Source organism: Gopherus evgoodei, chromosome 8 (genome assembly GCF_007399415.2).
Source record: "Gopherus evgoodei ecotype Sinaloan lineage chromosome 8, rGopEvg1_v1.p, whole genome shotgun sequence".
Classification (NCBI taxonomy): Eukaryota; Metazoa; Chordata; order Testudines; family Testudinidae; genus Gopherus; species Gopherus evgoodei.
Window position 1 is genome coordinate 14911689 of NC_044329.1, and position 13599 is coordinate 14925287.

Here is a 13599-nt window from a genome sequence, read left to right on the forward strand (position 1 = left end):
TTTTTTTATTACATTCTCCAAAATAACCTCCTCACATGCCCCTCCTCCCCCAACAGAGACAGATTTTACAGCTATGCCTCCCAACTTTTCAGATTTCTGCCCAAAGAGGGTCAGGTTCAGAGGCCTACTGCTTATCTCTTTGAGCTCTCCAGCTGGTGTGAAACTTCCAAGGCTAACAATCCTATTAATTCATCTCTCTCCACACTCAGGATAATCAATCTGGCATGAAAATTAGGCCTGTGGGTCAGGTTTGTGACAAGCCAAACTGAAGAGGCAAAATATTTTCGAAGTAACCTTTTAATTTTGATTTCCCCAAAGAGCTGATGAATTCCATGTCTGTACTCTTGTGGGGTAACTTCCGAGCATTGGACACCCTAGCACAATGAACTAAGCCCTGGTCTGATGTCTGTGTGTCCAAAAATGAGTTGCCGGAATCTCTCAATTTATAAGAAAAGCTGTTTTGTTTCTCCTTGGAGTTATATTTGGGAACCCCTTGTTCAAATGGCCCCAAATTTGGATCAATGTCAGAACCGGAGGGTACCAAATTTCAAGGCTAACCATGAGTAACCATGTAGATTTTAGAGCAGAGTCAAGCTTTAAACACAAACCTGGTCTTAACTACAGTAAAGCTGTTACCCTGCTATAAAAGATCCCTTATCCAATTAGTGTGGCAACAACCAGACATAACTTCACATTTTCATGCCTATAAAGGCCCTGATCCTGCCCTGGGATTTTTCTGTGGGTCCCTGTATCCATGCAGAATCCCACTGAAGCCAATGTAAGTCTTCCCTAGAACGGAGATTCTCAACCTTTTTCTTTCTGAGCCCCCTCCCCCCCCCCAACATGCTGTAAAAACTCCACAGCCCACCTGTGCCACAACAACTGGTTTTCTGCATATAAAAGCCAGGACTGGTGTTAGGGGGTAGCAAGCAGGGCAGTTGCCTGGAGCCCCATGCCCAAGGGTCCTCCATGAAGCTACATTGTGCAGGCTTTGGCTTCAGCCTTGGGTGGCAGGGTTCTGGGCACAAGCTTAAGACCCACATGGTGGGGCTTTGGCTTTCTGCCCTGGGCCCCAGTGAGTCTAATGCTGGCCTTCTCGGCAGATCCCTTGAAACCTGCTCGAGGTCGCCCGGGGGACCCCAGACCCCTGGTTGAGAAACGCTGCCCTAGAAGATTCAAATGCAGTTGGGGCCAAAGCCAGCATGTTAGAGGCCCCCATTAATAGCCACTTCTCAGTGGCTTGAATTTGGCTCAGAATGTCAACGGGATCATCTCACTGCTGTATATCTGGAGAAGTTGGCCCGTAGTGCTTTACACATAATTCAGCAACCAATTCAAATGTTGGACCTGACACATATTACTACCTCCCAGCTAACTAAAGGACCAGTGTTTATATCCCAAACAGATGAGACCTTGAAAGACATTTCCATGAATAGCATAAAATAATTCCAATATGAGAAAGTTGCCAAAGTAATTTTAAATAAATTGCAAACTAAAAATAGGAAACCACAAAGAACGCTGTTTATGAATGGCTTATTCTCCAAGTAAGCTCTGATTTAGTTAAGCTGAATGGTGGGGGAAAACTCTATCATGAATCTAGATTTTACTTGTGCATTATAGAAAATGGACACTTTCATCACAGTGGAGCCTAAAAATGAAGGAGGTGGAAAGCCCAATGGTTTGTACAGAACAAAATAAGCCATCTGAAAACACTGAAAAGTAAATAAATGCTGATTCATAATGTCAAAAGCATCAAAGGGCCTAGTGCAGGTTGCTTGTTCTGAATAGACATGAAAAGAGGTTCTGATCTCCCCATAAGCCCTTAGAGTTCATGCCCCACTGGTACTCTGTACCCATCACCATGAAGGGGGTATTCTGTGACAAGTGGCATAGTCAGTATGTTTTAAACTGGATGCTCCCTGCCCTGTTCACTCAATGTCTTTCCACATTATTCCTGCTGGGGGAACAAGTTGTGCCGGCAGAGGGCTCTGTGTGGTGTTGAGGCTGGATCAGAACATGAGTTCATATGATACTCCTCTCTAATACAAAATGGGCCTCAAAATCAAAATGTCTGCCTGAGCCTATTAGCCAGGTGATATTGCTATTGCCCTGGTCTCCCTCTCACCCCTTGTCTGTCTCACTACATCTGTCATATTTAAACTTAGACTCTCTCTTTAAGGCAAGAATCATGTTTGTGCTTGTTTATTAAGGTCCCTAGTGTGTCTCTGGAGGCTCAGAATAAATAACACACTGCAGTGTGCATGCCTGGTGGCATCCAGTAATCAACTAGGGCCTGAATTGGGTCCCAGGTGTTTGATACAATTGATATATGTGGTTTGTTACCCAGTTTGTTCCTTGCATCCATCCAAACAATGCATGGATGGATTGGAGAGAGTAAGGGAGACAGTACGGAGCTGAGTAGCGATCCTGGTTTTTGAATCGCATGTTGAATATAGCATAGGAAATTTACTTTCTAGGGATGTAAAATGTGGGGATTTTTTTATTTAAAAACATTTTTCTCTTAGAGATCCTTTGAAGTGACCAAGTCACAATATTGAAGAATTTCCCTTTCACTTTATTCTCAAACCAAACAGTCGTGTTTGGAGGTTTCTTTATGTCGTTAATACTGTCATTCTATAGCAGCAGGCCGGTCACCTGCAATCCATATAAAAAAGCATAGTCCAATTTAAGAGTAAGATGCAACAGAGATTACGGGTTGTGTGTAATAGGAAAAAATCAAAGCCAAAGAGTTTTCCGTGAGAAAGTAAAGTTGCCAAGAGACAGTTGTTAGAGGCTGTAATTCCATGACTAATTTGTAATTTATACTTGGATGGGGAGGTGGAATCTCTAGTCGATCCTAAATTAGACTTTCTTTTAATCCTAAATTGTCTGTCAGAGATGTACCTCGGTAATTCTGCAAAATAATATGTTGAAGCAGTCACGCATCTCTTGAGAGACAGGATTATTCTGGTATAAATAAAGACTGTCATTAAATAGTATCCAAAAACCATCAAATTTAAAATGCAATGAGAGATGAATAAATACAAAATCTAACAGACTGCACTTTCTCACTAGATAAACCATGCTGGTGACTCTCATAGCAAGTGTGTGGCAGCATAAACAGATGCTCTGAATGACTGAGGAGGAAATTTGAGGACAAACATTTAGCTATCAACAGTTTACGCAGTTAGACACACGTTTATTGGCAACTGTACTGCCTACATATTACATAATTTTTTATTTTTGCAAAAATTAGAAATATACTGGGCCAGATACAGGCAAATGCCCACTGCTTTGAATAACTATGGCTCACTCAGACCTATAGTGTTCGGCCCTAAATCTGTACAATCCAACCACAACTGGTACCTGGACATGTCATTAGTTTCCCCAGAAAGGTATTCTAAGCTTAGTGAGATTTTGGCATTAATACAAAAACAGTAGGGGAAAAGTGATGGAGATTTAATAAGCATAATGATTCAAGACTGGAAAGAGACGTAATTTGAGCAGCAGTTGGGGAAAGCTGATGTAGAATATCACATCTCTGAAGGAAGCTGTCAGCATAACTGCTATGATGCTTCTCTTTGTTTTTGCCAAAAAACTCCCACCAACTTTCATTTTTTCAGCACTCTTCAGAAGTTGGTTCTCAAGCATGTGATGGAGCCTGGGAATAGAGGCTGGGATTTTCAAAGGATCCCAAGGGATTTTTGGTGCCCAGATCCCTTTGAGTGAAGGTCTACATTACATTTTTGAATGTATAAAAGCAAGTTTGCAAAGAGAATGTTATCAAGTGCTCATGGAAGTCAATGGGAATCTTTTAATTTACTTCAAAGAGCTTTGAATCAGACCCATGTCTAGAATCATCCGGTGTGTCTGCAGAACACAGTCTTCAGGGGAGAAAATAGGGCACCCCAAAATTGAGGCTACTTCTGAAAATACACCCAAACTGGTAAATATCTTCATCCCAGACAAAGCACAATGGCCTTCTCCACTGAAAACTGTTCACTTGCAGCTGCTTTGGTAACAGGAAGTTTGCTACAGTCCCTTCCTTTCCAAAGAACTAGTCCTCTTTCTTTAACTGTTATGTGTTCTCACACAAAGCATCCTTTTTAGTAGCACTTTTTTTTTTCTTTCCTTGTGTAGATTAATCCTGGGAGTAAGGCATCCATGGCTAACCTGTGCCCCGGAGATATTATTCTGGCAATTAATGGAGAGAGCACAGAAAACATGACTCATTTAGAAGCACAAAACAAGATCAAAGCATGTATGGACCAGCTGATGCTATCTGTGAACAGGTAGGTGTCTGCATTTTCCCTTCAAACACTTACACTTCTACATAGTAACTGCGTCCATATTTGTAACTAAATGTCCCCTTTCTTGAGGTGCTCTTCTGCAACCCCATGGCAACCATGAGCACTTTCCTGTTTTCCTCTGAATCTCTGAGCTGTAGCGTCTTTCCTAGCTAAGGAGGACTGGAAGGCAGTTCGTGTTGGAGCAGATCTGATGCGACATCTTAATGCCCTAAAATAATCACATCTGAGTGACCCTAAGGGCTTGTGTACATGGGGATGCTCAGTGAAGTTAAAAGTAAATCTACTAAAGGTGTGAAGTCAACATGCATAAATTAAAGAGCATTTCATTCAGGAGTAAAATGGCCATAGTACGTAGTTCACTGTAATTTAATCCTCGTCCAAGGATTCCAGGGAGGATTAAGGATTTGTCAAAGCACATTAACTGTTAATGTGCATTAGTAGGTCCAGTTGGACAGATAGTGTAAGGCAGGCTAGTGCGGGGTAAATTCACACCCCAGTTTGCGGTGAACTAATTGTTCACACGGACAAGCCCTTAATCCACCCTGGAATCCTTGGATGAGGATTAAATTACAGCAAATTATGGTCACTTTACTCCAGAATGAAACACCCATTAATTTATGGATATTGACTTCACACCTATTAGCTGATTCACTTTAACTCTCCTGAGTGTCCCTGTACAAAGGAGGTCTAAGGGCTGGTCTACACTAGCTTCATCGCTGGGTAAAAAATCCACAACGCTGAGTAATGTAATTAAATTGACTTCATCCCCGGTGTAGACAGTGCTAGGTCAGTGGAAGAATTCTTCTGTTGACCTAGCTACCGCTTCTCAGGGAGGTGGATTGCCTATGTCAGTGGGAGAATGCCTGCTGTCTGTGTAGGTAGTGTCTACACTGCAATGCTACAGAGGCACAGCTGTGCCACTGTAGCATTCAAGTGTAGACAAGCAGCCCCAAGTATTCCTTCCCCTCCTACCAAAGTGCTAAGCATCCTGCCTCTGTTTGTGCAGGGAGCAGGCCACTGGGACCAGGGCTTCATTTATACATTTTATTGCATCTGCCAGTTTGTCCCAGGATATCATGCAAAGTTGGTACATCTGCAAAAGACTAGTCACTGGTCTCAGAATAAAGAATGACACCGTAGTGTGTCAATAGGTTTGTTACTTAATGTGCCCCAATGGTTTGTGTATCTGCTCCAGGTAAACAAATGCTTTTAAAATGACGTTATAGAAAAGGTAGATATGGCAATATATATTCCAGGTCATTTGTATTTGAATTTGCATGAGCATACTGTAGGGCTTTTGGTAGAAGCAGATTTACATGTCTAAACATCCAGGCCTGTTCCCACTGAAAAACTCTCATTGATTTCAACGGGAGCACTCTTGGGACTGAAATCTGGACTTGGAGAAGCACCACATACATAGCATCTATTACCTTTATCTCTTTTGTCTACGTGCCTTAGCAAACTTTCCAAGCTCTGCTGAATGTTTAAACTTTTAGGAATGATTTAAAGCAAAACAGAAGTTCATGTAAATGGATTTTGTTTTTCTTTCCACCGGAATTCATTTCCTGGACAAATGTTTCTAATTAAATTACAAATTACTATAATTATCCAGCCAAATGAGTGAGTTTTATGAGGCACATTAATGACTAACGTGATCTATGATAGATATAAGTACACTTATAAGATTTTCCACTTCATGTTAAAAAGGCATTTCCTTGTGTAAAGAGCTACCATTCACTGTTTGTACTTCCTTTTAAAAATTGTTTAGATTGTTGGACCTTCAAACCTGGTCTGAAATCTAAGTAACTAGTTATTGGTGTTTCACAAAGCCATAGCCTTATTCCTGTGTATACAGTTTGGTCATTTATAAACAGCTGTCATAAATAAAGTAGAACTCTCTTTTAACATTAATATTTTAGTAGTATCCAGGGACCCTGGTCAAGTTTGGATCCCATTGTGCCAAGTCCTGGATGAACAGAGTATATGCTCCTTGCCTCAAAGAGGTTGAGTGGTTTGTTTCACAGAAAGCTTCTTCACAAGCAGAGTTTCATATAACAAGAGAGGATCTATCAGGACTGCCACATCTCTGCTTCCCACAGGGAGTGGCTTTAGTAAGAGTGGCCTGTCTCTTCACAAAGTGGGGTTGTAGCAAGACTGAGAAACAGGGATTTCTCCTTACTCCTCTCCACACAATGTGCTAACGCTTCTCTGCTCCTTCTCCCCCTCCTTCTCTGCTTTACCATTTCCCCTTGGAACTACAGCATGTCAAGGGGCTACCTGAAATGATTAGGGGTTTGGAATGGGTCCCATATGAGGAGAGATTAGAGAGGCTAGGACTTTTCAGCTTGGAAAAGAGGAGAATAAGGGGGGATATGATAGAGGTATATAAAATCATGAGTGGTGTGGAGAAAGTGAATAAAGAAAAGTTATTTACTTGTTCTCATAATATAAGAACTAGGGGCTACCAAATGAAATTAATGGGCAGCAGGTTTAAAACATATAAAAGGAAGTTCTTCTTCACACAGCTCACAGTCAACTGTGGAACTCCTTGCCTGAGGAGATTGTGAAAGCAAGGACTGTAACAGGGTTTAAAAGAGAACTAGATAAATTCATGGAGGTTAAGTCCATTAATGGCTATTAGCCAGGATGGGTAAGGAATGGTGTCCCTAGCCTCTGTCTGTCAGAGGGTGGAGATGGATGGCAGGAGAGAGATCACTTGATCATTGCCTGTTAGGTTCACTCCCTCTGGGGCACCTGTTGTTGGCCACTGTTGGCAGGCAGGATGCTGGGCTGGATGGACCTTTGGTCTGACCCAGTTCTTATATTCTTCAAGGGGACTAGCACAGTGGAACCTTCTTATGCTGGAGTAAAGCTTCACTGTAGGTTACCCTCCACTGAAATGCATTGAAATAAAGCTTTCACTCCACTAGAATGGAGTATCATCCTATGTGAATTCATGAAGGGCACAAATAAATCCCCTACTGATGTCAGAGTTTTTCCATTAACTTTAATGGGAGCTGGATCAGGCAGGCCATTGTTATGATCAGATTCCAGTGTACACAGAGTAACCAATATATTACATTTGAAGACACGGGATGCTGGCACCAGAACATTGTAACAATCTTTATTATACAGCGTCCTCAGGTTCTCAAGCAGAGGATCTTACAGCTAGTCAAGCTGCTTTATGGGAGCTCAGTCTGTTTAGTGTATCCAAGAGAAGGCTAAGAGATTACTTGATCACAGTCTGTAGGTTGCTCTGTGGAAGATTTCTGATAGTAGATGACTCTTTAGTTTAGCAGACAAAGGCATGGCAAGATCCAATGGCCAGAAGCTGAAACCAGGCAAATTTAGACTAGAAATAAAGTGGACACACATTTTTAACAGTCAGGGTAATTAACGTTTGCAACAATTTACCAAGAGATGTAGCAGATTCTGTCGTTTGGGATTAGATTTTTAAAGATATTCAGGTATTACTATGCTCAGCATTGTAACATATAACTGATTTAGGAGTCTAAATCTCATTTTCAAAAGAGATTTCGGCACTTATGAAGCTTATGAAAATAAGATTTAGGTTCCTGAAGCAGTCAGGGATCATAATGCTGAGTGCAGATACACCTAAATACCTTTAAAAATTGGGGCCCTGAAGTCTTTATATGGGATTTGATGTCTTTCTAAATGAGATGCTCTAAGTCAACTACAAGTTAACACCTTGATGCAGCAATGGATGGGTGAGATTCTTTGGCCTCTGTTACGCAGGATGGCAAACTGTGTAAGCACCTAATAACATGTGGCCAGTTATTGGGCCAGATAAAAGGACCCAGGCATCCATACACAATTCCCATTGACTTCCACAAGTGTAATACTGATATCCCCGAGGACAGAGTTGGCTACAAAGTAACCATTTACTATGTGCTTTAACTTAGGCCTGGTCTACACTGGGGGGTTTGATCTAAGTTATGCAGCTTTAGCTATGTGGATAACGTAGCTGAAGGCAACGTACTTTGATCGACTTACCGTGATGTCTTCATCGCGCTGAGTCAACTGCTTCCACTTCCCCATTGACTCCGCCGGTGCCTCTCGCCGAACTGGAGTACAGAAGTTGACGGGAGAGCGCGCGGGGATCGATTTATCGTGTCTAGACTAGACACGATAAATCGATTCCCACTGGATTGATCGCGGCCCGCCGATCCGGCTGGTAGTGAAGACATACCCTTAGACTGGATCCTGCAGTTGTTTCATATATGAATATGTAGTTATTTATAAAGAAAATGTACCCTTAAGGCTATTGTGCCAATATAAGTTAATTACTGTAATATTTAAATAAGGCCTTTCTCCTGATAGGAAAAATTGAATAGTTTATTTTGTACAGTAAGGCAGGCAACTACAGTAACACTTCATTAGCTCTATTTTTAGCTTGGCCCAAACTGAGTGTTTGGTGACATGGCTGTTGGATTTCTCTGCTCAGTTCTGAATGATCTGTTGAGTTCCAGATAATCTTGCCCAATAATTAGTCATTGCTGAAGTCTGATCCAGGGCTATGTCATCAGTGAAAATGAATCACTGTTCAAGAGCTGCCTTTCTAAGAAAGAAGTGAGATCATTTGAGTGAGGGAACTACCTCTGGGGATAACAAGGATTTTTATTTTAATTGTCTAGTGTTACTATCCTCACAGTAGTGAAAATCTGCAGGTTTCCCATGCATTAGAAGTCATTTAGCCTGCACGGAGTCAGCTGACATACACTTGTGTCTGTCTATGAAAAACCAGAGGCAGTAGATTTGCATATGGGACACTGGTGCCCTTGCACTGTGCTATCAGCCTCCAAGCCTGCATTAGGCATAAGCTTCATAGGTAGCTGGTTAGGTGCCAGTTTTTGTAGGGTGCCTCTGGCCATGCCGCCCCACCTCTGCACCATTTGGAAGCTGTACAAGTATGGCTGTGACTCTGGCTCCCACCACAGTATCAGTGGTAAAAGGCTGGCACACACCAATCTGGCCACCTCTGCAAAGGAGTTCACTAAAGGTGCTCCCACCGCTCCCCATTCCACACCACTACCACCAATTGGGGCTGAGAGCTGCCACCTCCACAGCTGTGGCTCACTGACCCCCAGCATGGCTTCTGGGAGGGAGTCTTCCCCTTTAAAGGTTCCCTTTCACTAATGAGGCTCCAGCCCAGCCACTGCATGGCCAGAAAGCTGGTTGAGGGATGCAAAATAATGCCTAACAGCACTGTCTCTGTCAACTGTAGGCCGTTAATGAGCCAAAACACTCTAACGGTTACTTACTTAATTTTCTCTCCGGCTTTGGGTTAAGAGGATAGACCTTTCCATAGCAGCCAATGCAGTCAGCTGACACACGTTAACTTCACGATTGGTAAACCATCAAAGGTTTGGATATGGTCCAGACAAGCATACAGAACAAGTTGAGTCTGTCCAATTCGTCTGGAGTTCTTCCAGGGTCAAGTTTTCCATGAGATTTGAGCCACTTCCATTTCTGATCAGGGCTGGAGGTACAAAAGGCCAGCCTCTTTTGTGGTATTTTTCATTGGCTTTGCACTACACCTGCTGAAGAATCTAGCTCCTTAGGGATTTGCTTTGAACTGAGTTCTAAAAAGACACCGAGATGCAGGGTGTTGACCACTTCTTACTCCTGTGCAAGTACTGCACATATTTCTGAGACATGGAATTCTTACACCGACGCCCTCCTATCTCAGTGATTACGTGAACGTTTTCCAAGTTGTGTCCTTGATGTGTTTCACCTCTTTGTTTTCTTCTAGATAAAAAGTAATTTGCTGGTCAGCAAAAATCTTTTTTTTTTTTTAATTTGCTTATTTTTTAGCTCACAAATTAGAACAAAAGTGGGGGATGTGTGAATGAAACATGTTTGAGATAGCAGGGTTATTTATTGTTTTGTTACTCTTTTGTATCTGCTGAGTGAGTACTTATGGAATTTGTTGCTGCAAATATTTTGCCAAATAAGGCATCACCCAAAAATCCAGTGTGACTAATCATCGTGTAAAGAGAGTAGAGGACCTCTCAATGAACATCTTTCATCCTTTTGTTTCTTTTGGGGCTTTCCGTCCAACACCCTTTTCTCACAGAACTCTCAACATTATGTGCTATTCAGATATGTAACAAGATTGTTTTTGTTTCCAGATTGTGTACATCACATACCCTTTGACTCCCACTGGAAAGTTCAGCAGGAAAATCAGAGACTGGATGAATAATTTATAAAAAAGAAAGAAGTCCGATCTTTTGAAAGAAAACAAATTAACAGCCCTGGACACACTAACGGCCTGAGTTTTAGAGGTGCTGATCAACCACATCCCTCATTGACCTTGGGAGTTGTGGGTTGCATAGCCTGTCTGTAAAACTGGGTCATATAAGGCACTCAGATGCTGTGCTGGTGCGCATGGTATAAAAACCCAGAGTGACTGAAAATGTATTCAGCACAGAGTTGGTGCAGTATAGGCAATGAAAATTTTCCTGTGCTGCCCAGCCTGTGCACCTGAACAATATTTTGGAAGGAGCACCTCAAGCAGTAGGTCTTTCACCATCACGTGGGATCTGTTGATAAGGGGCAGAGATGACTTCATGGATAGATTGCAAATAGTTGTGTAGCTGACATAAGAGCAGTGTTGGTTATGATGGGTCAGATAAGCTATAATTTATTTTTTCTATTCCCTGATTGGATAGCTGCATAAACACGCCCAGCACAAATACAAACACACATGCAATTTTGAAATTCACAGGCATGAACATCCCTGCCAGTTACACTGGATCACATGACCATTGGTGATGAGTGATCACAAAGGGAGTATGACAGTAGCCAAAGTGAAACCACATAGGAATTTGAGTGAATATTCATGGAATCTTTTTTAGCAATATCTACCAGCTTGGACTGTTCAGTAGAAGAGCAGCACAAAAAGTACCAGGAATTAAAATATGCTCATATGAGTAATGTCCTCTGGCTAAACCCGAAGAAGTCAAAGCAGAGTTCCTCTTCAGATTATTAGCAAATTCCTATTTTACAGTATTTGTGCTACACATAAAAATCTTCATAGCAAATGCTAACATACAGCACATGCTGTATTATTTATACTGGATGATGAGTACTATAACTGACTTGTTTACATTTTGTGTTCAGTTTTGTTTTTAAATGAAAACACAAAGTAAAGCCCAACCTGGAGGAAGGGAGCTTTCATTCTCTCTTTCTCTCTCTCTCTCTCTCTCTCTGCCTAGCAAAAGATATTATATAATATGGAAACTATATGATATTGCCTTCCTACACTGGATATTATTCACTAAAAATGTTAAGTATCAGAGGTTTACAGCAGGAGCTGGAGTGCCAAGACATTTAAGCTGAGATAGTCAGAGCTGCCCAGGGGATTTTGATAACTAAGTACCATTAATTTTAACTGAGAATTTGGCATCCAGATCCCTTAACATTAGATTCTATTCCTAGCTCTGACACATACTCCTTCTCATCCAACTGTGCCGTCTGTTAGCCCTTCAAATCAAAGAACAACCCAGCAATTGGGGAAAGGGTGATGCACTTCCCCTCATTGTCTGCCAACTGTAGAAACCTCCAGAATTGGACTTTGGAGACACCTGGCAATTGGGGAAATCCTGGGCAGCAGGACTCCTGGAGGAGCTATGTTGTCAAGCAGCGAAAAACAACTGAGGTGCAAGGGGAACAGCAGTGTAGACAAAAGTGACTGTGCTGCATCTCAGAGTATCAGGGATGAAACCCCTGGTTGAGATTTTAAAAGGAGGACTGTAAGGAAGTTCTCATAACACTCATAACCTAAGTCCCCCTTGAGCACACCTGATATTGTATATGACTGGGCATGAGTTAACTTCACTGTCTTAATGCATGTGCCATGTGGAAACTGGCATTTCTACCTTCAAAGCATAGAAGGATTGTCAGATCTGTGTCCCAAGACTGGTGGTGATACAGCCTCCTGGTCACCAAAAAGTAATGCTTGCATCCCCAGGGTTGGCCACCTAAATAAGTGTCTTTATTGTTAGAGGTGTTGAGTGGTTTTCAGAGGTTCTCAACTCAAACAGAACGGTGGATGCGCTGAAAATCAGACCAGTTTGTGAGGTGGGTTAATGTTTAAGGTGCCTTCCTACAGGGTGCCAAGCACCCTCAGTTGATTTTGGCAGGAGTAAAGTGTGTTCGGCAACGTGCAGACCCCACTTCAGGTGCCTACGTTTGGGGACCCAATTTTGAAAGTATTGATTCCAGCTTGGTTGCTGTAGTTTTGTAAAATGGTTTTGAGTTTTGACCTGATCGAGTATAGATAAGAGGTGGTGGTTGTTAGTTATTTTAGTCCTGGGAGGCAGGGTATGGATCAGTGTTCACATTGTACTCTCCATTGGTACCCACTCCAGGGAAGCTAACGATCCATCCAGCTGACCAAATTCGGTGCGTAATCCTGTCATGTGTCACCTGAGGCTTGTTGCGCTAAGCATGTTAAGAAGCAGTGCTGGGAGAAGCAGTGGCTAGAAGATACTGTTAGCTGAATGTCCAGACTGCTTATAGATTTCAAAGCCAGAAGAAGGCAGAGCACTCGAAATTTCATTTTTCCAAATGGCATCCACTCTCTTTACAGTTGCCTAAGATTTGCGGCATTCTTTCAATAGGAAACAAGCTGGTGATACCAGTGGATACATAATTGCATTGGAACTGAAGACTGAGGGGCTGATGCTGCTACCATTGCCCTCAATAGACATAAATGGGAAGCTCTTGACAAGTTTGTGCCCTGTCCTGCACCAGTTTTCAAGGAAGGGGAGACGGTGCAAGGAGATTCCTTTGGTACCTGTGCTATCCCATCCACAAGGACTATGTGTTACTTTCCTTCCAGAGAGCATGAGGAAGGAAAGCTGGGCTGGCCATGTGCATTGAGGAATGGATGTTTCAGCCTTTTCAATGATGCTGTAGAACAGTGTTTCTCCACAGCCAGTCTGTGGACCAGCTCTGGTCCCTTAGATCTCCCAGACGCAGTTGAGGAAGGCAGCAAGGCAGTCCCTGGTATCAAAAAGGTTGAGAAATGCTGCTATAGAGGCTTTGTGGAGCTCCAGGAGCCAATATTGTCTCAGGCACAATGTCTCCTCTAGCTCCAGCTGGAGCTGTCTGCCTCCGTACTGACTCCAGTGCAAGGCTGTATGGTATGTGTTTAATCTCTGATCTGTCCTCAGTTAGAGGACTATACCATGTTTTTATAAGAGGCTGCTTTCTATCTGTCTATGATGTGGGGGCCTGATTCCGTTCCCACTGAAGTCAATGG

At 42.4% G+C, this 13599-nt stretch overlaps 1 protein-coding gene across 2 annotated transcripts in view; it reads left to right on the forward strand.

Annotated features, from left to right (window-relative positions):
- PDLIM4 (PDZ and LIM domain 4) overlaps positions 1-13599 on the forward strand; it is a 95987-nt gene that overhangs the window by 19772 nt on the left and 62616 nt on the right. For both annotated transcript variants that reach the window (XM_030573862.1, XM_030573863.1), the window contains one exon: positions 4141-4292. In XM_030573862.1, the coding sequence (XP_030429722.1) occupies positions 4141-4292 (152 nt within the window). The remainder of the gene's footprint in view (positions 1-4140; positions 4293-13599) is intronic.